The sequence below is a fragment of the Protopterus annectens genome, chromosome 17.part0, assembly GCF_019279795.1.
Source record: "Protopterus annectens isolate FY-2018-M chromosome 17.part0, PAN1.0, whole genome shotgun sequence".
Taxonomy (NCBI): domain Eukaryota; kingdom Metazoa; phylum Chordata; order Ceratodontiformes; family Protopteridae; genus Protopterus; species Protopterus annectens.
In genome coordinates, this window is record NC_056751.1 from 22,812,590 (window position 1) to 22,836,854 (window position 24,265).

The window sequence follows — 24,265 nt, forward strand, 5'->3', positions numbered from 1 at the left end:
ACAAGTATGTTTGGTGTTGTATTTGGCTTTAAGGGCTGTGACTGCTTTGCACACTGCTTTTGTGGTTTATGTGTTGCTTGTGGGGTGTCTTGAGGTAGCAGTTGTTTGGGTGTCTGCTTTGGAGGCCTCTGCTGTTTAGGTAAATTTTACTCAGAGCCTCCGAGTATGTCTTTGTGTGTTTATGTGTTTGATTCAGTGGTGTGGTAGCATTATGTGAGGCTGGTTTTGTGGTGTGTGTAGTTGCCTTCTCCTCCTGTCTGGTCTTGCCAGTCCTGAGTTGAGAGAGCTCAGCCTCCAGTTTGGCTAAATAGCTGCATCTCTCACAAGTATTTGTGTTATGTGGGAGGAGGAGAGGGTTGTCTGTGTACATGAGGCAGTTATAACATTGCCTCAAGATTCCCAGATTCACCAGCTGGACCGGAGAGGAGATTGACAACTGACCTTTGGACATGCTAGAATAATATTGGGAATTCCTTAATAATTGAAAACAAGGGCCAGTGGGGAGTGAGGGTGTAGTGCTTTTAATTTTTAGTGCTGACTTATATAATTGCTTTAGTGAGCAAGTGCCAGGTAACTTGAGTGCAATGTGTTACAAGTAACTAAATGCAAAACGACAAACAGTAACTTTCTTTCAAGTGAAACAAGGAAATAAGTACAGTAAGCAATGCAGATATCACTAGTGATCCACAGAAGCGCTGAGAAGCCACGTATTAGGTGGAATTAGCTTCCAGGGAAATAACAAGCAAACAAACAACAAGCATATAAACAAAGCTAGATTCAGCAGGCCTGGATCTAGTCTATGCTAGAGCAAACAAGGTGTACCAATTTCAGTAAGATACAGTTCAAATATTCAGGCACTATAAACCTTTAACCAGAAATTCCCAGCTCAGAAGGGCAGAGTCCAGCCTCTTCTCCCACAAGAGTGCAGACCACGAACCTTCTTAATGTAAAATAACTGGCCTGAAGCCCAAGTGCCTAAACCAGAACTAATACACTTGGACACTGGGCTCTCAATCAGCAGTTCCCAACTTAGAAGGATGAAAGCTACCTGTCCTGCCACCACAGTGCTTGCCACAAACCTTCCTAATGTAAAACAACTGGTCTGAAGCCCAAGTGCTTAATCCAAAAGACTTAGAATGATAGCTACACTTTAATCAAGTTACAACCAAGCAGTAATAAATACAATTGAATACTTTAGAGAATGTCTGGATTAGTGCTCAAGTTACACAAACAACGCTAGATCCAGCAGGCCCGAATCCAGTCTATGCCACAGCAAACAAGGCGCACCAACTTCAGTAAGAAGCAGTTCAGATATGCATGCACTATAAGCCTTTAACCAGAAATTCCCAGCTCAGAAGGGCAGAGTCCAGCCTCTCCTCCCACAAGAGTGCAGACCACGAACCCTCTTAATGTAAAATAACTGGCCTGAAAGCCCAAGTGCTTAAACCAGAATTAATACACTTTTAGAATAACAGACACTGAGCCCTCAATCAGCAGTTCCCAACCTAGAAGGATGTAAGCTACCTGTTCTGCCACAACAGTGCAGACCACAAACCCTCTCAGTGCAAAACAACTGGTCCGAAGCCCAAGTGTTTAAACCAAAAGGCTTAGAATGAGTTACACCAAGCAGTAATAAATACAATTGAGTATTTTAAGATGATGCAAAAGTAAAATGAAGTAGGTAGAAACACAAGTACAGTAAAAGCAGATGAAATTTTTTTTTTTTTTTTATCTGAACAAGTGCTGAGATCAAAGAAACAGATTTGAGAGCTGAAACTAGAAAACTGGCTAGTTATAAGAAAAAAAACAAGCTAGAAGGCTTCCCTCAAACACAGAAGGGCTTGGGGGCTCAGAAGCCTACAAATAGTCTATACCACTTAACAGGAAAGGCAGGAAATGAGCTTAATTTTTTTTGTCTGTTTCCCAGATGCTCTCTTTGTACACAGTAGGAGTGCCTGAAATCAGAATATGATCTCACTGCACTCAGTTGAGTGAGCAAATGAGATGAGCCCAGAGGCAGGCTGAGGGGCGGGCAGTTTCAAGGCCACTAAGATTAACACCAAAACAAAAGCAGGGTGGGTGGGAATAACTGAAGAGCAGAAAAACTGCCAGTTCAGTTAATATTCCTTCAACACAGTTTAAATCAAATTAAATACTGTATTTTTTTTTAAAAAGTGCAGATAAAGGTACTTAAATTCTCTTATACGTCCAGTTGAATATAACCAAGTTGTTAGCCGGCCAAAGCTGAGGTTTTTAAGCAGAAAATATTTCACAATGCACCACTTAACTAGGCAAGGACAGGAAATCAAAGAATGTGGCTACCCCCACACCTGTAATTACTAGCAAATAACAAAATTCAGCAAACACTAGCTTCTGTTCAAGTTACTAAAGAGCAGAAGAGCAGAAAACTGCCAGTTCAGTTAATATTCCTTCAACACAGTTTAAATCAAATTAAATACTGTATTTTTTTTTTAAAAGTGCAGATAAAGGTACTTAAATTCTCTTATACGTCCAGTTGAATATAACCAAGTTGTTAGCCGGCCAAAGCTGAGGTTTTTAAGCAGAAAATATTTCACAATGCACCACTTAACTAGGCAAGGACAGGAAATCAAAGAATGTGGCTACCCCCACACCTGTAATTACTAGCAAATAACAAAATTCAGCAAACACTAGCTTCTGTTCAAGTTACTAAAGAGCAGAAGAGCAGAAAACTGCCAGTTCAGTTAATATTCCTTCAACACAGTTTAAATCAAATTAAATACTGTATTTTTTTTTAAAAAGTGCAGATAAAGGTACTTAAATTCTCTTATACGTCCAGTTGAATATAACCAAGTTGTTAGCCGGCCAAAGCTGAGGTTTTTAAGCAGAAAATATTTCACAATGCACCACTTAACTAGGCAAGGACAGGAAATCAAAGAATGTGGCTACCCCCACACCTGTAATTACTAGCAAATAACAAAATTCAGCAAACACTAGCTTCTGTTCAAGTTACTAAAGAGCAGAAGAGCAGAAAAACTGCCAGTTCAGTTAATATTCCTTCAACACAGTTTAAATCAAATTAAATACTGTATTTTTTTTTTAAAAGTGCAGATAAAGGTACTTAAATTCTCTTATACGTCCAGTTGAATATAACCAAGTTGTTAGCCGGCCAAAGCTGAGGTTTTTAAGCAGAAAATATTTCACAATGCACCACTTAACTAGGCAAGGACAGGAAATCAAAGAATGTGGCTACCCCCACACCTGTAATTACTAGCAAATAACAAAATTCAGCAAACACTAGCTTCTGTTCAAGTTACTAAAGAGCAGAAGAGCAGAAAAACTGCCAGTTCAGTTAATATTCCTTCAACACAGTTTAAATCAAATTAAATACTGTATTTTTTTTTTAAAAGTGCAGATAAAGGTACTTAAATTCTCTTATACGTCCAGTTGAATATAACCAAGTTGTTAGCCGGCCAAAGCTGAGGTTTTAAGCAGAAAATATTTCACAATGCACCACTTAACTAGGCAAGGACAGGAAATCAAAGAATGTGGCTACCCCCACACCTGTAATTACTAGCAAATAACAAAATTCAGCAAACACTAGCTTCTGTTCAAGTTACTAAAGAGCAGAAGAGCAGAAAAACTGCCAGTTCAGTTAATATTCCTTCAACACAGTTTAAATCAAATTAAATACTGTATTTTTTTTAAAAAGTGCAGATAAAGGTACTTAAATTCTCTTATACGTCCAGTTGAATATAACCAAGTTGTTAGCCGGCCAAAGCTGAGGTTTTTAAGCAGAAAATATTTCACAATGCACCACTTAACTAGGCAAGGACAGGAAATCAAAGAATGTGGCTACCCCCACACCTGTAATTACTAGCAAATAACAAAATTCAGCAAACACTAGCTTCTGTTCAAGTTACTAAAGAGCAGAAGAGCAGAAAACTGCCAGTTCAGTTAATATTCCTTCAACACAGTTTAAATCAAATTAAATACTGTATTTTTTTTAAAAAAGTGCAGATAAAGGTACTTAAATTCTCTTATACGTCCAGTTGAATATAACCAAGTTGTTAGCCGGCCAAAGCTGAGGTTTTTAAGCAGAAAATATTTCACAATGCACCACTTAACTAGGCAAGGACAGGAAATCAAAGAATGTGGCTACCCCCACACCTGTAATTACTAGCAAATAACAAAATTCAGCAAACACTAGCTTCTGTTCAAGTTACTAAAGAGCAGAAGAGCAGAAAAACTGCCAGTTCAGTTAATATTCCTTCAACACAGTTTAAATCAAATTAAATACTGTATTTTTTTTTTAAAAGTGCAGATAAAGGTACTTAAATTCTCTTATACGTCCAGTTGAATATAACCAAGTTGTTAGCCGGCCAAAGCTGAGGTTTTTAAGCAGAAAATATTTCACAATGCACCACTTAACTAGGCAAGGACAGGAAATCAAAGAATGTGGCTACCCCCACACCTGTAATTACTAGCAAATAACAAAATTCAGCAAACACTAGCTTCTGTTCAAGTTACTAAAGAGCAGAAGAGCAGAAAACTGCCAGTTCAGTTAATATTCCTTCAACACAGTTTAAATCAAATTAAATACTGTATTTTTTTTTTTAAAAGTGCAGATAAAGGTACTTAAATTCTCTTATACGTCCAGTTGAATATAACCAAGTTGTTAGCCGGCCAAAGCTGAGGTTTTTAAGCAGAAAATATTTCACAATGCACCACTTAACTAGGCAAGGACAGGAAATCAAAGAATGTGGCTACCCCCACACCTGTAATTACTAGCAAATAACAAAATTCAGCAAACACTAGCTTCTGTTCAAGTTACTAAAGAGCAGAAGAGCAGAAAAACTGCCAGTTCAGTTAATATTCCTTCAACACAGTTTAAATCAAATTAAATACTGTATTTTTTTTTTAAAAAGTGCAGATAAAGGTACTTAAATTCTCTTATACGTCCAGTTGAATATAACCAAGTTGTTAGCCGCCCAAAGCTGAGGTTTTAAGCAGAAAATATTTCACAATGCACCACTTAACTAGGCAAGGACAGGAAATCAAAGAATGTGGCTACCCCCACACCTGTAATTACTAGCAAATAACAAAATTCAGCAAACACTAGCTTCTGTTCAAGTTACTAAAGAGCAGAAGAGCAGAAAACTGCCAGTTCAGTTAATATTCCTTCAACACAGTTTAAATCAAATTAAATACTGTATTTTTTTTTTTAAAAGTGCAGATAAAGGTACTTAAATTCTCTTATACGTCCAGTTGAATATAACCAAGTTGTTAGCCGGCCAAAGCTGAGGTTTTTAAGCAGAAAATATTTCACAATGCACCACTTAACTAGGCAAGGACAGGAAATCAAAGAATGTGGCTACCCCACACCTGTAATTACTAGCAAATAACAAAATTCAGCAAACACTAGCTTCTGTTCAAGTTACTAAAGAGCAGAAGAGCAGAAAAACTGCCAGTTCAGTTAATATTCCTTCAACACAGTTTAAATCAAATTAAATACTGTATTTTTTTTTAAAAAGTGCAGATAAAGGTACTTAAATTCTCTTATACGTCCAGTTGAATATAACCAAGTTGTTAGCCGGCCAAAGCTGAGGTTTTTAAGCAGAAAATATTTCACAATGCACCACTTAACTAGGCAAGGACAGGAAATCAAAGAATGTGGCTACCCCCACACCTGTAATTACTAGCAAATAACAAAATTCAGCAAACACTAGCTTCTGTTCAAGTTACTAAAGAGCAGAAGAGCAGAAAACTGCCAGTTCAGTTAATATTCCTTCAACACAGTTTAAATCAAATTAAATACTGTATTTTTTTTTTAAAAGTGCAGATAAAGGTACTTAAATTCTCTTATACGTCCAGTTGAATATAACCAAGTTGTTAGCCGGCCAAAGCTGAGGTTTTTAAGCAGAAAATATTTCACAATGCACCACTTAACTAGGCAAGGACAGGAAATCAAAGAATGTGGCTACCCCACACCTGTAATTACTAGCAAATAACAAAATTCAGCAAACACTAGCTTCTGTTCAAGTTACTAAAGAGCAGAAGAGCAGAAAACTGCCAGTTCAGTTAATATTCCTTCAACACAGTTTAAATCAAATTAAATACTGTATTTTTTTTAAAAAGTGCAGATAAAGGTACTTAAATTCTCTTATACGTCCAGTTGAATATAACCAAGTTGTTAGCCGGCCAAAGCTGAGGTTTTTAAGCAGAAAATATTTCACAATGCACCACTTAACTAGGCAAGGACAGGAAATCAAAGAATGTGGCTACCCCCACACCTGTAATTACTAGCAAATAACAAAATTCAGCAAACACTAGCTTCTGTTCAAGTTACTAAAGAGCAGAAGAGCAGAAAAACTGCCAGTTCAGTTAATATTCCTTCAACACAGTTTAAATCAAATTAAATACTGTATTTTTTTTTTAAAAGTGCAGATAAAGGTACTTAAATTCTCTTATACGTCCAGTTGAATATAACCAAGTTGTTAGCCGGCCAAAGCTGAGGTTTTTAAGCAGAAAATATTTCACAATGCACCACTTAACTAGGCAAGGACAGGAAATCAAAGAATGTGGCTACCCCCACACCTGTAATTACTAGCAAATAACAAAATTCAGCAAACACTAGCTTCTGTTCAAGTTACTAAAGAGCAGAAGAGCAGAAAACTGCCAGTTCAGTTAATATTCCTTCAACACAGTTTAAATCAAATTAAATACTGTATTTTTTTTTTTAAAAGTGCAGATAAAGGTACTTAAATTCTCTTATACGTCCAGTTGAATATAACCAAGTTGTTAGCCGGCCAAAGCTGAGGTTTTAAGCAGAAAATATTTCACAATGCACCACTTAACTAGGCAAGGACAGGAAATCAAAGAATGTGGCTACCCCCACACCTGTAATTACTAGCAAATAACAAAATTCAGCAAACACTAGCTTCTGTTCAAGTTACTAAAGAGCAGAAGAGCAGAAAAACTGCCAGTTCAGTTAATATTCCTTCAACACAGTTTAAATCAAATTAAATACTGTATTTTTTTTTTAAAAGTGCAGATAAAGGTACTTAAATTCTCTTATACGTCCAGTTGAATATAACCAAGTTGTTAGCCGGCCAAAGCTGAGGTTTTTAAGCAGAAAATATTTCACAATGCACCACTTAACTAGGCAAGGACAGGAAATCAAAGAATGTGGCTACCCCCACACCTGTAATTACTAGCAAATAACAAAATTCAGCAAACACTAGCTTCTGTTCAAGTTACTAAAGAGCAGAAGAGCAGAAAAACTGCCAGTTCAGTTAATATTCCTTCAACACAGTTTAAATCAAATTAAATACTGTATTTTTTTTAAAAAGTGCAGATAAAGGTACTTAAATTCTCTTATACGTCCAGTTGAATATAACCAAGTTGTTAGCCGGCCAAAGCTGAGGTTTTTAAGCAGAAAATATTTCACAATGCACCACTTAACTAGGCAAGGACAGGAAATCAAAGAATGTGGCTACCCCCACACCTGTAATTACTAGCAAATAACAAAATTCAGCAAACACTAGCTTCTGTTCAAGTTACTAAAGAGCAGAAGAGCAGAAAAACTGCCAGTTCAGTTAATATTCCTTCAACACAGTTTAAATCAAATTAAATACTGTATTTTTTTTTTAAAAGTGCAGATAAAGGTACTTAAATTCTCTTATACGTCCAGTTGAATATAACCAAGTTGTTAGCCGCCAAAGCTGAGGTTTTTAAGCAGAAAATATTTCACAATGCACCACTTAACTAGGCAAGGACAGGAAATCAAAGAATGTGGCTACCCCCACACCTGTAATTACTAGCAAATAACAAAATTCAGCAAACACTAGCTTCTGTTCAAGTTACTAAAGAGCAGAAGAGCAGAAAAACTGCCAGTTCAGTTAATATTCCTTCAACACAGTTTAAATCAAATTAAATACTGTATTTTTTTTTTTAAAAAGTGCAGATAAAGGTACTTAAATTCTCTTATACGTCCAGTTGAATATAACCAAGTTGTTAGCCGGCCAAAGCTGAGGTTTTTAAGCAGAAAATATTTCACAATGCACCACTTAACTAGGCAAGGACAGGAAATCAAAGAATGTGGCTACCCCCACACCTGTAATTACTAGCAAATAACAAAATTCAGCAAACACTAGCTTCTGTTCAAGTTACTAAAGAGCAGAAGAGCAGAAAAACTGCCAGTTCAGTTAATATTCCTTCAACACAGTTTAAATCAAATTAAATACTGTATTTTTTTTTAAAAAGTGCAGATAAAGGTACTTAAATTCTCTTATACGTCCAGTTGAATATAACCAAGTTGTTAGCCGGCCAAAGCTGAGGTTTTAAGCAGAAAATATTTCACAATGCACCACTTAACTAGGCAAGGACAGGAAATCAAAGAATGTGGCTACCCCCACACCTGTAATTACTAGCAAATAACAAAATTCAGCAAACACTAGCTTTTGCTCAAGTTACTAAAGAGCAGAAGAGCAGAAAACTGCCAGTTCAGTTAATATTCCTTCAACACAGTTTAAATCAAATTAAATACTGTATTTTTTTTTTTAAAAGTGCAGATAAAGGTACTTAAATTCTCTTATACGTCCAGTTGAATATAACCAAGTTGTTAGCCGGCCAAAGCTGAGGTTTTAAGCAGAAAATATTTCACAATGCACCACTTAACTAGGCAAGGACAGGAAATCAAAGAATGTGGCTACCCCCACACCTGTAATTACTAGCAAATAACAAAATTCAGCAAACACTAGCTTCTGTTCAAGTTACTAAAGAGCAGAAGAGCAGAAAAACTGCCAGTTCAGTTAATATTCCTTCAACACAGTTTAAATCAAATTAAATACTGTATTTTTTTTTTAAAAGTGCAGATAAAGGTACTTAAATTCTCTTATACGTCCAGTTGAATATAACCAAGTTGTTAGCCGGCCAAAGCTGAGGTTTTAAGCAGAAAATATTTCACAATGCACCACTTAACTAGGCAAGGACAGGAAATCAAAGAATGTGGCTACCCCCACACCTGTAATTACTAGCAAATAACAAAATTCAGCAAACACTAGCTTCTGTTCAAGTTACTAAAGAGCAGAAGAGCAGAAAAACTGCCAGTTCAGTTAATATTCCTTCAACACAGTTTAAATCAAATTAAATACTGTATTTTTTTTTAAAAAAAGTGCAGATAAAGGTACTTAAATTCTCTTATACGTCCAGTTGAATATAACCAAGTTGTTAGCCGGCCAAAGCTGAGGTTTTTAAGCAGAAAATATTTCACAATGCACCACTTAACTAGGCAAGGACAGGAAATCAAAGAATGTGGCTACCCCACACCTGTAATTACTAGCAAATAACAAAATTCAGCAAACACTAGCTTCTGTTCAAGTTACTAAAGAGCAGAAGAGCAGAAAACTGCCAGTTCAGTTAATATTCCTTCAACACAGTTTAAATCAAATTAAATACTGTATTTTTTTTTAAAAAGTGCAGATAAAGGTACTTAAATTCTCTTATACGTCCAGTTGAATATAACCAAGTTGTTAGCCGGCCAAAGCTGAGGTTTTTAAGCAGAAAATATTTCACAATGCACCACTTAACTAGGCAAGGACAGGAAATCAAAGAATGTGGCTACCCCCACACCTGTAATTACTAGCAAATAACAAAATTCAGCAAACACTAGCTTCTGTTCAAGTTACTAAAGAGCAGAAGAGCAGAAAACTGCCAGTTCAGTTAATATTCCTTCAACACAGTTTAAATCAAATTAAATACTGTATTTTTTTTAAAAAGTGCAGATAAAGGTACTTAAATTCTCTTATACGTCCAGTTGAATATAACCAAGTTGTTAGCCGGCCAAAGCTGAGGTTTTAAGCAGAAAATATTTCACAATGCACCACTTAACTAGGCAAGGACAGGAAATCAAAGAATGTGGCTACCCCCACACCTGTAATTACTAGCAAATAACAAAATTCAGCAAACACTAGCTTCTGTTCAAGTTACTAAAGAGCAGAAGAGCAGAAAACTGCCAGTTCAGTTAATATTCCTTCAACACAGTTTAAATCAAATTAAATACTGTATTTTTTTAAAAAGTGCAGATAAAGGTACTTAAATTCTCTTATACGTCCAGTTGAATATAACCAAGTTGTTAGCCGGCCAAAGCTGAGGTTTTAAGCAGAAAATATTTCACAATGCACCACTTAACTAGGCAAGGACAGGAAATCAAAGAATGTGGCTACCCCACACCTGTAATTACTAGCAAATAACAAAATTCAGCAAACACTAGCTTCTGTTCAAGTTACTAAAGAGCAGAAGAGCAGAAAAACTGCCAGTTCAGTTAATATTCCTTCAACACAGTTTAAATCAAATTAAATACTGTATTTTTTTTTTAAAAGTGCAGATAAAGGTACTTAAATTCTCTTATACGTCCAGTTGAATATAACCAAGTTGTTAGCCGGCCAAAGCTGAGGTTTTAAGCAGAAAATATTTCACAATGCACCACTTAACTAGGCAAGGACAGGAAATCAAAGAATGTGGCTACCCCACACCTGTAATTACTAGCAAATAACAAAATTCAGCAAACACTAGCTTCTGTTCAAGTTACTAAAGAGCAGAAGAGCAGAAAAACTGCCAGTTCAGTTAATATTCCTTCAACACAGTTTAAATCAAATTAAATACTGTATTTTTTTTAAAAAGTGCAGATAAAGGTACTTAAATTCTCTTATACGTCCAGTTGAATATAACCAAGTTGTTAGCCGGCCAAAGCTGAGGTTTTTAAGCAGAAAATATTTCACAATGCACCACTTAACTAGGCAAGGACAGGAAATCAAAGAATGTGGCTACCCCCACACCTGTAATTACTAGCAAATAACAAAATTCAGCAAACACTAGCTTCTGTTCAAGTTACTAAAGAGCAGAAGAGCAGAAAACTGCCAGTTCAGTTAATATTCCTTCAACACAGTTTAAATCAAATTAAATACTGTATTTTTTTTTAAAAAGTGCAGATAAAGGTACTTAAATTCTCTTATACGTCCAGTTGAATATAACCAAGTTGTTAGCCGGCCAAAGCTGAGGTTTTTAAGCAGAAAATATTTCACAATGCACCACTTAACTAGGCAAGGACAGGAAATCAAAGAATGTGGCTACCCCCACACCTGTAATTACTAGCAAATAACAAAATTCAGCAAACACTAGCTTCTGTTCAAGTTACTAAAGAGCAGAAGAGCAGAAAAACTGCCAGTTCAGTTAATATTCCTTCAACACAGTTTAAATCAAATTAAATACTGTATTTTTTTTTTAAAAAGTGCAGATAAAGGTACTTAAATTCTCTTATACGTCCAGTTGAATATAACCAAGTTGTTAGCCGGCCAAAGCTGAGGTTTTTAAGCAGAAAATATTTCACAATGCACCACTTAACTAGGCAAGGACAGGAAATCAAAGAATGTGGCTACCCCCACACCTGTAATTACTAGCAAATAACAAAATTCAGCAAACACTAGCTTCTGTTCAAGTTACTAAAGAGCAGAAGAGCAGAAAAACTGCCAGTTCAGTTAATATTCCTTCAACACAGTTTAAATCAAATTAAATACTGTATTTTTTTTTTTTAAAAGTGCAGATAAAGGTACTTAAATTCTCTTATACGTCCAGTTGAATATAACCAAGTTGTTAGCCGGCCAAAGCTGAGGTTTTTAAGCAGAAAATATTTCACAATGCACCACTTAACTAGGCAAGGACAGGAAATCAAAGAATGTGGCTACCCCACACCTGTAATTACTAGCAAATAACAAAATTCAGCAAACACTAGCTTCTGTTCAAGTTACTAAAGAGCAGAAGAGCAGAAAAACTGCCAGTTCAGTTAATATTCCTTCAACACAGTTTAAATCAAATTAAATACTGTATTTTTTTTAAAAAGTGCAGATAAAGGTACTTAAATTCTCTTATACGTCCAGTTGAATATAACCAAGTTGTTAGCCGGCCAAAGCTGAGGTTTTTAAGCAGAAAATATTTCACAATGCACCACTTAACTAGGCAAGGACAGGAAATCAAAGAATGTGGCTACCCCCACACCTGTAATTACTAGCAAATAACAAAATTCAGCAAACACTAGCTTCTGTTCAAGTTACTAAAGAGCAGAAGAGCAGAAAAACTGCCAGTTCAGTTAATATTCCTTCAACACAGTTTAAATCAAATTAAATACTGTATTTTTTTTTAAAAAGTGCAGATAAAGGTACTTAAATTCTCTTATACGTCCAGTTGAATATAACCAAGTTGTTAGCCGGCCAAAGCTGAGGTTTTTAAGCAGAAAATATTTCACAATGCACCACTTAACTAGGCAAGGACAGGAAATCAAAGAATGTGGCTACCCCCACACCTGTAATTACTAGCAAATAACAAAATTCAGCAAACACTAGCTTCTGTTCAAGTTACTAAAGAGCAGAAGAGCAGAAAAACTGCCAGTTCAGTTAATATTCCTTCAACACAGTTTAAATCAAATTAAATACTGTATTTTTTTTTAAAAAGTGCAGATAAAGGTACTTAAATTCTCTTATACGTCCAGTTGAATATAACCAAGTTGTTAGCCGGCCAAAGCTGAGGTTTTTAAGCAGAAAATATTTCACAATGCACCACTTAACTAGGCAAGGACAGGAAATCAAAGAATGTGGCTACCCCCACACCTGTAATTACTAGCAAATAACAAAATTCAGCAAACACTAGCTTCTGTTCAAGTTACTAAAGAGCAGAAGAGCAGAAAAACTGCCAGTTCAGTTAATATTCCTTCAACACAGTTTAAATCAAATTAAATACTGTATTTTTTTTAAAAAGTGCAGATAAAGGTACTTAAATTCTCTTATACGTCCAGTTGAATATAACCAAGTTGTTAGCCGGCCAAAGCTGAGGTTTTTAAGCAGAAAATATTTCACAATGCACCACTTAACTAGGCAAGGACAGGAAATCAAAGAATGTGGCTACCCCCACACCTGTAATTACTAGCAAATAACAAAATTCAGCAAACACTAGCTTCTGTTCAAGTTACTAAAGAGCAGAAGAGCAGAAAACTGCCAGTTCAGTTAATATTCCTTCAACACAGTTTAAATCAAATTAAATACTGTATTTTTTTTTAAAAAGTGCAGATAAAGGTACTTAAATTCTCTTATACGTCCAGTTGAATATAACCAAGTTGTTAGCCGGCCAAAGCTGAGGTTTTTAAGCAGAAAATATTTCACAATGCACCACTTAACTAGGCAAGGACAGGAAATCAAAGAATGTGGCTACCCCCACACCTGTAATTACTAGCAAATAACAAAATTCAGCAAACACTAGCTTCTGTTCAAGTTACTAAAGAGCAGAAGAGCAGAAAAACTGCCAGTTCAGTTAATATTCCTTCAACACAGTTTAAATCAAATTAAATACTGTATTTTTTTTTTTAAAAAGTGCAGATAAAGGTACTTAAATTCTCTTATACGTCCAGTTGAATATAACCAAGTTGTTAGCCGGCCAAAGCTGAGGTTTTAAGCAGAAAATATTTCACAATGCACCACTTAACTAGGCAAGGACAGGAAATCAAAGAATGTGGCTACCCCACACCTGTAATTACTAGCAAATAACAAAATTCAGCAAACACTAGCTTCTGTTCAAGTTACTAAAGAGCAGAAGAGCAGAAAAACTGCCAGTTCAGTTAATATTCCTTCAACACAGTTTAAATCAAATTAAATACTGTATTTTTTTTTTAAAAGTGCAGATAAAGGTACTTAAATTCTCTTATACGTCCAGTTGAATATAACCAAGTTGTTAGCCGGCCAAAGCTGAGGTTTTAAGCAGAAAATATTTCACAATGCACCACTTAACTAGGCAAGGACAGGAAATCAAAGAATGTGGCTACCCCCACACCTGTAATTACTAGCAAATAACAAAATTCAGCAAACACTAGCTTCTGTTCAAGTTACTAAAGAGCAGAAGAGCAGAAAAACTGCCAGTTCAGTTAATATTCCTTCAACACAGTTTAAATCAAATTAAATACTGTATTTTTTTTAAAAAGTGCAGATAAAGGTACTTAAATTCTCTTATACGTCCAGTTGAATATAACCAAGTTGTTAGCCGGCCAAAGCTGAGGTTTTTAAGCAGAAAATATTTCACAATGCACCACTTAACTAGGCAAGGACAGGAAATCAAAGAATGTGGCTACCCCCACACCTGTAATTACTAGCAAATAACAAAATTCAGCAAACACTAGCTTCTGTTCAAGTTACTAAAGAGCAGAAGAGCAGAAAAACTGCCAGTTCAGTTAATATTCCTTCAACACAGTTTAAATCAAATTAAATACTGTATTTTTTTTTTAAAAAGTGCAGATAAAGGTACTTAAATTCTCTTATACGTCCAGTTGAATATAACCAAGTTGTTAGCCGGCCAAAGCTGAGGTTTTAAGCAGAAAATATTTCACAATGCACCACTTAACTAGGCAAGGACAGGAAATCAAAGAATGTGGCTACCCCACACCTGTAATTACTAGCAAATAACAAAATTCAGCAAACACTAGCTTCTGTTCAAGTTACTAAAGAGCAGAAGAGCAGAAAACTGCCAGTTCAGTTAATATTCCTTCAACACAGTTTAAATCAAATTAAATACTGTATTTTTTTTTTAAAAGTGCAGATAAAGGTACTTAAATTCTCTTATACGTCCAGTTGAATATAACCAAGTTGTTAGCCGGCCAAAGCTGAGGTTTTTAAGCAGAAAATATTTCACAATGCACCACTTAACTAGGCAAGGACAGGAAATCAAAGAATGTGGCTACCCCCACACCTGTAATTACTAGCAAATAACAAAATTCAGCAAACACTAGCTTCTGTTCAAGTTACTAAAGAGCAGAAGAGCAGAAAACTGCCAGTTCAGTTAATATTCCTTCAACACAGTTTAAATCAAATTAAATACTGTATTTTTTTTTTAAAAGTGCAGATAAAGGTACTTAAATTCTCTTATACGTCCAGTTGAATATAACCAAGTTGTTAGCCGGCCAAAGCTGAGGTTTTTAAGCAGAAAATATTTCACAATGCACCACTTAACTAGGCAAGGACAGGAAATCAAAGAATGTGGCTACCCCCACACCTGTAATTACTAGCAAATAACAAAATTCAGCAAACACTAGCTTCTGTTCAAGTTACTAAAGAGCAGAAGAGCAGAAAAACTGCCAGTTCAGTTAATATTCCTTCAACACAGTTTAAATCAAATTAAATACTGTATTTTTTTTTTTAAAAGTGCAGATAAAGGTACTTAAATTCTCTTATACGTCCAGTTGAATATAACCAAGTTGTTAGCCGGCCAAAGCTGAGGTTTTAAGCAGAAAATATTTCACAATGCACCACTTAACTAGGCAAGGACAGGAAATCAAAGAATGTGGCTACCCCCACACCTGTAATTACTAGCAAATAACAAAATTCAGCAAACACTAGCTTCTGTTCAAGTTACTAAAGAGCAGAAGAGCAGAAAAACTGCCAGTTCAGTTAATATTCCTTCAACACAGTTTAAATCAAATTAAATACTGTATTTTTTTTTTAAAAGTGCAGATAAAGGTACTTAAATTCTCTTATACGTCCAGTTGAATATAACCAAGTTGTTAGCCGGCCAAAGCTGAGGTTTTTAAGCAGAAAATATTTCACAATGCACCACTTAACTAGGCAAGGACAGGAAATCAAAGAATGTGGCTACCCCCACACCTGTAATTACTAGCAAATAACAAAATTCAGCAAACACTAGCTTCTGTTCAAGTTACTAAAGAGCAGAAGAGCAGAAAACTGCCAGTTCAGTTAATATTCCTTCAACACAGTTTAAATCAAATTAAATACTGTATTTTTTTTAAAAAGTGCAGATAAAGGTACTTAAATTCTCTTATACGTCCAGTTGAATATAACCAAGTTGTTAGCCGGCCAAAGCTGAGGTTTTTAAGCAGAAAATATTTCACAATGCACCACTTAACTAGGCAAGGACAGGAAATCAAAGAATGTGGCTACCCCCACACCTGTAATTACTAGCAAATAACAAAATTCAGCAAACACTAGCTTCTGTTCAAGTTACTAAAGAGCAGAAGAGCAGAAAAACTGCCAGTTCAGTTAATATTCCTTCAACACAGTTTAAATCAAATTAAATACTGTATTTTTTTTAAAAAGTGCAGATAAAGGTACTTAAATTCTCTTATACGTCCAGTTGAATATAACCAAGTTGTTAGCCGGCCAAAGCTGAGGTTTTAAGCAGAAAATATTTCACAATGCACCACTTAACTAGGCAAGGACAGGAAATCAAAGAATGTGGCTACCCCCACACCTGTAATTACTAGCAAATAACAAAATTCAGCAAACACTAGCTTCTGTTCAAGTTACTAAAGAGCAGAAGAGCAGAAAAACTGCCAGTTCAGTTAATATTCCTTCAACACAGTTTAAATCAAATTAAATACTGTATTTTTTTTTTTAAAAGTGCAGATAAAGGTACTTAAATTCTCTTATACGTCCAGTTGAATATAACCAAGTTGTTAGCCGGCCAAAGCTGAGGTTTTTAAGCAGAAAATATTTCACAATGCACCACTTAACTAGGCAAGGACAGGAAATCAAAGAATGTGGCTACCCCACACCTGTAATTACTAGCAAATAACAAAATTCAGCAAACACTAGCTTCTGTTCAAGTTACTAAAGAGCAGAAGAGCAGAAAAACTGCCAGTTCAGTTAATATTCCTTCAACACAGTTTAAATCAAATTAAATACTGTATTTTTTTTAAAAAGTGCAGATAAAGGTACTTAAATTCTCTTATACGTCCAGTTGAATATAACCAAGTTGTTAGCCGGCCAAAGCTGAGGTTTTTAAGCAGAAAATATTTCACAATGCACCACTTAACTAGGCAAGGACAGGAAATCAAAGAATGTGGCTACCCCCACACCTGTAATTACTAGCAAATAACAAAATTCAGCAAACACTAGCTTCTGTTCAAGTTACTAAAGAGCAGAAGAGCAGAAAAACTGCCAGTTCAGTTAATATTCCTTCAACACAGTTTAAATCAAATTAAATACTGTATTTTTTTTAAAAAGTGCAGATAAAGGTACTTAAATTCTCTTATACGTCCAGTTGAATATAACCAAGTTGTTAGCCGGCCAAAGCTGAGGTTTTTAAGCAGAAAATATTTCACAATGCACCACTTAACTAGGCAAGGACAGGAAATCAAAGAATGTGGCTACCCCACACCTGTAATTACTAGCAAATAACAAAATTCAGCAAACACTAGCTTCTGTTCAAGTTACTAAAGAGCAGAAGAGCAGAAAACTGCCAGTTCAGTTAATATTCCTTCAACACAGTTTAAATCAAATTAAATACTGTATTTTTTTTTTAAAAGTGCAGATAAAGGTACTTAAATTCTCTTATACGTCCAGTTGAATATAACCAAGTTGTTAGCCGGCCAAAGCTGAGGTTTTAAGCAGAAAATATTTCACAATGCACCACTTAACTAGGCAAGGACAGGAAATCAAAGAATGTGGCTACCCCCACACCTGTAATTACTAGCAAATAACAAAATTCAGCAAACACTAGCTTCTGTTCAAGTTACTAAAGAGCAGAAGAGCAGAAAAACTGCCAGTTCAGTTAATATTCCTTCAACACAGTTTAAATCAAATTAAATACTGTATTTTTTTTTTTTAAAAGTGCAGATAAAGGTACTTAAATTCTCTTATACGTCCAGTTGAATATAACCAAGTTGTTAGCCGGCCAAAGCTGAGGTTTTTAAGCAGAAAATATTTCACAATGCACCACTTAACTAGGCAAGGACAGGAAATCAAAGAATGTGGCTACCCCACACCTGTAATTACTAGCAAATAACAAAATTCAGCAAACACTAGCTTCTGTTCAAGTTACTAAAGAGCAGAAGAGCAGAAAAACTGCCAGTTCAGTTAATATTCCTTCAACACAGTTTAAATCAAATTAAATACTGTATTTTTTTTAAAAAGTGCAGATAAAGGTACTTAAATTCTCTTATACGTCCAGTTGAATATAACCAAGTTGTTAGCCGGCCAAAGCTGAGGTTTTTAAGCAGAAAATATTTCACAATGCACCACTTAACTAGGCAAGGACAGGAAATCAAAGAATGTGGCTACCCCCACACCTGTAATTACTAGCAAATAACAAAATTCAGCAAACACTAGCTTCTGTTCAAGTTACTAAAGAGCAGAAGAGCAGAAAAACTGCCAGTTCAGTTAATATTCCTTCAACACAGTTTAAATCAAATTAAATACTGTATTTTTTTTTAAAAAAAAAGTGCAGATAAAGGAATCTCTCTTCTTGGTCTTCCAGGCTATCCGATCATGACTTAGAGAGGGTGGTCAGTAGACTCCTTAAATCGCAGGCCCTGGCAAAAATGTTAACCAGCCCATCTCAACAGACTGTGGCTGTCCCGATATCTTCAGCAGTTCCTCCTCCAACTCCCTCCTTGTGTTCGGAGCCGGAGCTGGTTGGGCCTCGAATCTTGGTAACGTCAGAACCGATGCCTCGCCTTTTGGCTCCCTCGGCTGTGATCTCTTCATTGGTTCCGTCCTTAGAAGGATCCAGGTGCCGAGACTCCCTCATCGGCTCCGAGGGGGTGAGTGGCATCGGTCCCTTGTCTGACCCCGTTCTCCCTCTCGGGGCCTCGGCGCAGGTGAGCTCGACCCCGACATTGGCCTCGGAGCCATCCCTCTCGGCGCCGGGAGGGGTTCACATCTCTTCGGAGCGTGGACCCTCTTCTCTGCCTGACATGGGCACCTTCGAGGTGATGAGGAGAGTGCTGACTCATGTGTTGGCTCCGCGATCGGCCCCTTCGGCTCTTCCCCCCATGGTGCCTGTATCAGTCTGTGTCCTCCCTCCTGACCCCAAGCATGGAGAACAGACGCTCCAGGTCGCCCCATTGGGTGTATCTTTCTCTTCCGAGGCCTCCCCTGATCATTCAGAGGAGCCCCCTAGGAAGAGGAAATGTAAGAGGAAACATGTTGACTCCCCCCGAGTCAGTCACGTCTGACACCGACTTGGAGGATTCGGAAGGGTCCCCAAGGTCCCCCTCTGAGGATGTCTCTTTTTCAGACATCCTTGAGATACTTAGGCAAAATGGGAACTGGACTGCCCTTAACCCTTCCGAGGACGACTCGGTGTACCTGGACGCGTTTGGTTCTCGCCCTTCCACCTCCTGGGTGTCTCCGCCTTTCGACCCGCTCATGGAAGGAGTGGCTCGGAAGGTGTGGACAGCCCCGGACACAGTGGAACCAATTCCCTGCAGGCCCACTAAATTCATTACAGCCCCATCTGACAAACAGTTTCTGACAAAGGGTGTCCCTGTTGATGCCATGGTGGTGGCAGCAGCCACTAAGAAGGAGTTGGCTGACACTTCGGTGCCTGTCCATCCACCTAACAAAGAGTCTAGGACAATGGACAGGTACGGGAAGTGGATGTTTTCTTCAGCGACCCTTTCCATGCGGTTGCTGAATTATCTGTGCCATTTCACCCGCCTTCAAAGGATCTTCTCAAGGAAATGGGTGATATCAGGATCCATCAGCTGCAGGGTCTCAGGAAAAGATTAACTCCCAGCTGTCGACCCTTAACTCTATAGTCAACTCCTCCATGTGGCTCATTTCTTATGCAGCAGATGGGGCGAGTAGGGCCGCAGGTACAGGCGTGGCTTTGAGAAGACATGCCTGGATGCGGTTATGTAACTTTGCTGACCCCTTTAAGGCATCCTTCACCAATACCCCCATCGATGGTTCGGCTTTGTTTGGACCACAGGTGAAAGATACCCTTACCAGGTGTGAGCAGGAAGGCAAGACTCTCTCTGCCGTGGGAGTCCATTTTTCTTCTCCCTCTAGACCATACCCTAAAGGTCAGAAGAGTGGAAAAATGTGGTTTCGGAAACCCCAGGGAGTCGTGCCTGACACACGTGGCGAGTTTCCCTCCAGGGGCAGAGGAGGGAACAATAATAGACACCGCCCGAGCGGCAGAGGGGGGGTCCACAAAATTAGGGTAGCAGAGAATCTTTCTCTGACAAACCTTTTCAGCACCCCTGGGGCTGCCCGACTGTCCACCTTCAGAGGCAGTCAGGAGAAGATTGTCACTGTACCCAGAAGCCTGGCAATTCCTCACACAAGACAAATGGGTATGGTCTGTCATATCAGAGGGTTACAAAATCCCCTTTATCCACACCCCTGCACAAACAAACCAGTCCCTTCCAGATGTTCCACCCGGTCTAAGGGAACAAGCAGTACTAGAAATTTCAAAACTGCTAAAAAAAAAGTGCCATCCAGCCAGTCCCAGCAGACCAGCAAGGCTCCGGGATTTACTCCAAGTTCTTTTTGGTACCAAAAAGTACAGGGGACTGGAGGCCCATTTTGGATCTCAGCAGGTTAAACAAATCTGTTCAAAGAATGAAGTTCCGGATGGTCACACTTCAGTCCATTCTACACTTTTTGGGTCAGGACAATTGGATGTGCTCCATAGACCTTCAGGATACGTACTACCATATCGAAATGGACAGGTGCTCCAAAAGGTTTCTCCGCTTCCGGCTGGGAGCCAGTCACTATCAGTTCAGAGCCCTGCCCTTTGGTCTCACCACAGCCCCCAGGGTGTTCACCAAATGTATGGCAGTGGTTACGGCTCACCTGAGACGGTGAAGATTCCAGGTGTTTCCATATCTCGACGACTGGCTCCTCACTGCTTCCACCAGGCATCCGCTACCACGAGTCAGGGATTATACCATCCAAACTTGCTCCGAGCTAGGGATATCAATACATTTCAAAAAGTGCATTGTCGCCTTGTCAGTCTATAGTCTTTATAGGTGCAAGCTTAAATACTCTGCAAGACTTCCTCTCGACAGAGTATCAGACATCCGCCGACACGTGCAGTGCAACAGGATTCAGGCCAGATTTGTACTAAAGACTTTGGGCCTCATGGCAGCAGCAATCATACCAGTTCCACTGGCTCGTTTTCACATGCGGCTTCTTCAGTGGATGCTTTTTACTCAATGGTCCTTTCAACAGCTCCCAATGTCTGACAAGATTATAATCACTCAATCATGCAAAGACCACCTGGCTTGGTGGATGGTCTCCCCTTATACTCCAGGGCAGACCGTGTGTTCTTCCTCCTCCTGTTGCCACAGTGACCACGGATGCCTCCCTGATCGGGTGTGGGGGGGTATTTTCAGGGCAGGACTGTCCAGGGCACCTGGCAACCTCTAGAGTACCATCTCCACATAAATGTCTTGGAAATGAGAGCGGTGCTTTTGGTGTTGCAAGCTGTTCAGGACTCCCTACCCACTGGGACTATTGCAATTCAGACAGACAATATGTCTGTAGTATGGTACATCAGCAAGCAGGGCGGAACCAAGTCCTATCCCTTATGTTGAGAAGCACTCAGACTCTGGCAGTGGGCGATCTCCTCTCAACGGTTTCTGATAGCAACGCACATCCCCGGGAGGTCCAACGTCATAGCGGACAGGCTAAGCAGAGCTATTCTCATGCCTCACGAGTGGTCTCTCAATCAATCAGTAGCGGACAAAACCTTCCGCAGATGGGGTCAACCTTGCTGCGACCTTTTTGCAACTCCTCTCAACAGCAAGTGCGACGACTTCTTCACTCTCTTCCCCCTTCCCGGACACTTCCCCAGAGATGCTGTAGTTCACGATTGGCCCCGGGGCCTTTTGTATGCATTCCCGCCTTTTCCCCTTATTCCCAAGCTAATTCAGAAAGCAACCGCATTGAGATCCAGGATGATCCTCATTGTCCCTTACTGGCCTCGACAAATTTGGTTCCCATTCCTGCATCATCACCTGCTGGAGCAGCCGTGGAATCTGGACCCAGTGCCAGACCTCTTGGTCCATCAGTTGGGCAGGCTGCACCAATCCCTTCAGTCTCCCAACCTCACAGCTTGGTTGCTCCACTTCCAACCTTAGCCAGGCTTCTGCTAATTTCTCAACTGGTGCGTGAATTCATACTTTCTTTGCACAAATCTGCCACCAGGAAGACTTATGCTAGTAAGTGGAAATATTTCTCTTTCTGGGCAGAGGCTAGGAATATTGACCCCTTTACAGCCCCTGTCCATCATGTTTTAGATTTTTTAGCAGAGCTCTTTCAAGCTGGTTCCTCCTCTGCCACCATTAGGGTCCAATTAGCTGCTATTGCAAATTTCCATGCTGGCCTGTCAGAAACCAGCATCATGTCCCACAAACTTTGCAAGGCTTTTTCTCAAAGGAACTTTGTTGCTTAGGCCCCCGGTCAGACATCCCCCACCTCTGTGGGACTTGAACTTGATATTGGCTTGCTTGATTCTCCCCCCCTTTGAACCCACGGCTTCTTCTTCCTTAAAATTGCTCTCCTGGAAGACTCTCTCTTTTTGGTAGCCATCACATCAGCTAGGAGAGTTTCGGAACTTCAAGCCCTCTGTATTCGTCCTCCTTATCTTGTGTTTCATAAGGACAGAGTTTCACTTAGGCCTAATCCTTCGTTTCTTCCCAAGATGCCTTCTGAAACAAATCTGAATCAGACTATTGATCTGCCTGTCTTTTTTCCTAACTATTCGAACAAAGCTGAACAGCTTGGATGTTCATAGGCAATTACGTTTCTACTTGGACAGGACTAAGCAAATAAGAAAATCAGACCAACTCTTCTTATCCTATGCTGTGAGGGCAAGCAAGGACTGCCAGTTTCCAAAGTAACATTATCCAGGTGGTTGTCCTCTATTATTACCTTGATTTATCAGCTCAGACATAAAGAACTCCCTGCTAAACCTAAAGGCCATTCCACCAGAGCTTTAGCTACGTCAGACGCTTTTCAAGCAAGACTACCAATGGAATCTATTTGTGCCGCAGCCACTTGGGCCAGTCCTCATACTTTCATTTCACATTATAAGTTGGATGTGGCCTCTAGGAATAGAGCTGAGTTTGGTTCCACTGTGCTTAAGAGTCTGTTCCGATGAGCCACCCAGGACTAAGGTGCTAGGGATGCTGTCCCATCCAGCAAGAATGAAGGCGAGATAGACAACTTAACATTAAGAAGTTATGTACCTACCATAACGTTCCATGTTAGTTGTCTTCTTCTCGCCTTCTTTCTTGCGTCCCACCCTCCTTCCCCCTAGCCTAGACAGACCGAGAAGAGCCCCCTTTTGAAGCCTTCTTCCTCTGGACAACTCTGATGTACATTGTGTCCTCCTCTGTCCTTGTACTATGGTTTTTCCTTGTGGTTGGACAGGTGTCCTTGAATCATTCCTTGGTGTTAGCTCTGCCAAACGAGATCTGGGGATCTGACGCCTAGCATTGTGGGAGATAGGGAGGGCCTCGAGCCAGTAAATACCACTCGAGCTTTAGTAGATTGCAGAGTCGGAGCCGAGGATCGGCTCCGAACCCATCCAGCAAGAAAGAAGGCGAGAAGAAGACAACTAACATGGAACGTTATGGTAGGTACATAACTTCTTATTCAGTGTGTTTGCTGCACGTCAGCCTAGTAGGTGGTAACAATGTTGTGCAACCCATTTTAGTGTATTGCAAAATACATGCAGTGATGGTGACATTTTATTCCTGCAGTGGCAGCAAAGGGTGCATAACTTTTTTTTGTGACTATTTATAATTTATCTCACAGTTGCAATATTCTGACAAATGTTGGTTAATTAAATAACTGCTGTTCTGTGTTCTATCTTTCTGTATACTCCAACTTCCTTTGTGTACCTTAGGTGTTGAAATTGTCAATGAGGGGCTGTTTTTTGTTTCTTTTCTGATTACATGTATTTTTAAGGATTTAGTAGTAAATGCTGGAATTCTTTACTGACATCTTTAGTAACAGATTTCTGTGTTTCAGGTTGGGCAGATCCATGGTGGGCTGCTTGGAGTTATTCAAAGAGCTATGGTGAAAGCTTGTCCGCATGTGTGGTTTGAACGTTCTGAAATGAAAGATCGCCATCTAGTGACAAAAAGGTATGTGCGTCATTTGTGTCTTTACTTTTGTTCTAAGCTTTTCTACAAGGCAGTAGTTCCCAGACTTTTTCGATTCTTGGCTCCCTTGCTGAATCCAGGTTTTCCCAAGCCCCCCCCCCCAACGCGGCATGCATTAAGTGCATATTTCATTTATTTATTTATTTGACATTTGTTTAGTGAAGCTGCCCGACTGGACTAGGAGACCTGGGGAGAAAAGCTCAAAAGTACAATAAAAAGACAATTACCAAAAAAGTGTACATTCTGATTAACAGCATAATACTGATCTACTATGGTTGAGAGGTAAGCAAACCTAATGGCAACCTTATTAACTTTAAGTTTATAAGAGCAATA

General features: G+C 38.7%; 1 protein-coding gene across 1 annotated transcript in view; it reads left to right on the forward strand.

Moving 5' to 3' along the window:
* The window catches only part of GPAT3 (glycerol-3-phosphate acyltransferase 3), a 1,164,625-nt gene that overhangs the window by 639,596 nt on the left and 500,764 nt on the right, over positions 1-24,265 (forward strand). Inside the window, exon 7 of the mRNA XM_044059343.1 lies at positions 23,799-23,914. Within this exon, the coding sequence (XP_043915278.1) occupies positions 23,799-23,914 (116 nt within the window). The remainder of the gene's footprint in view (positions 1-23,798; positions 23,915-24,265) is intronic.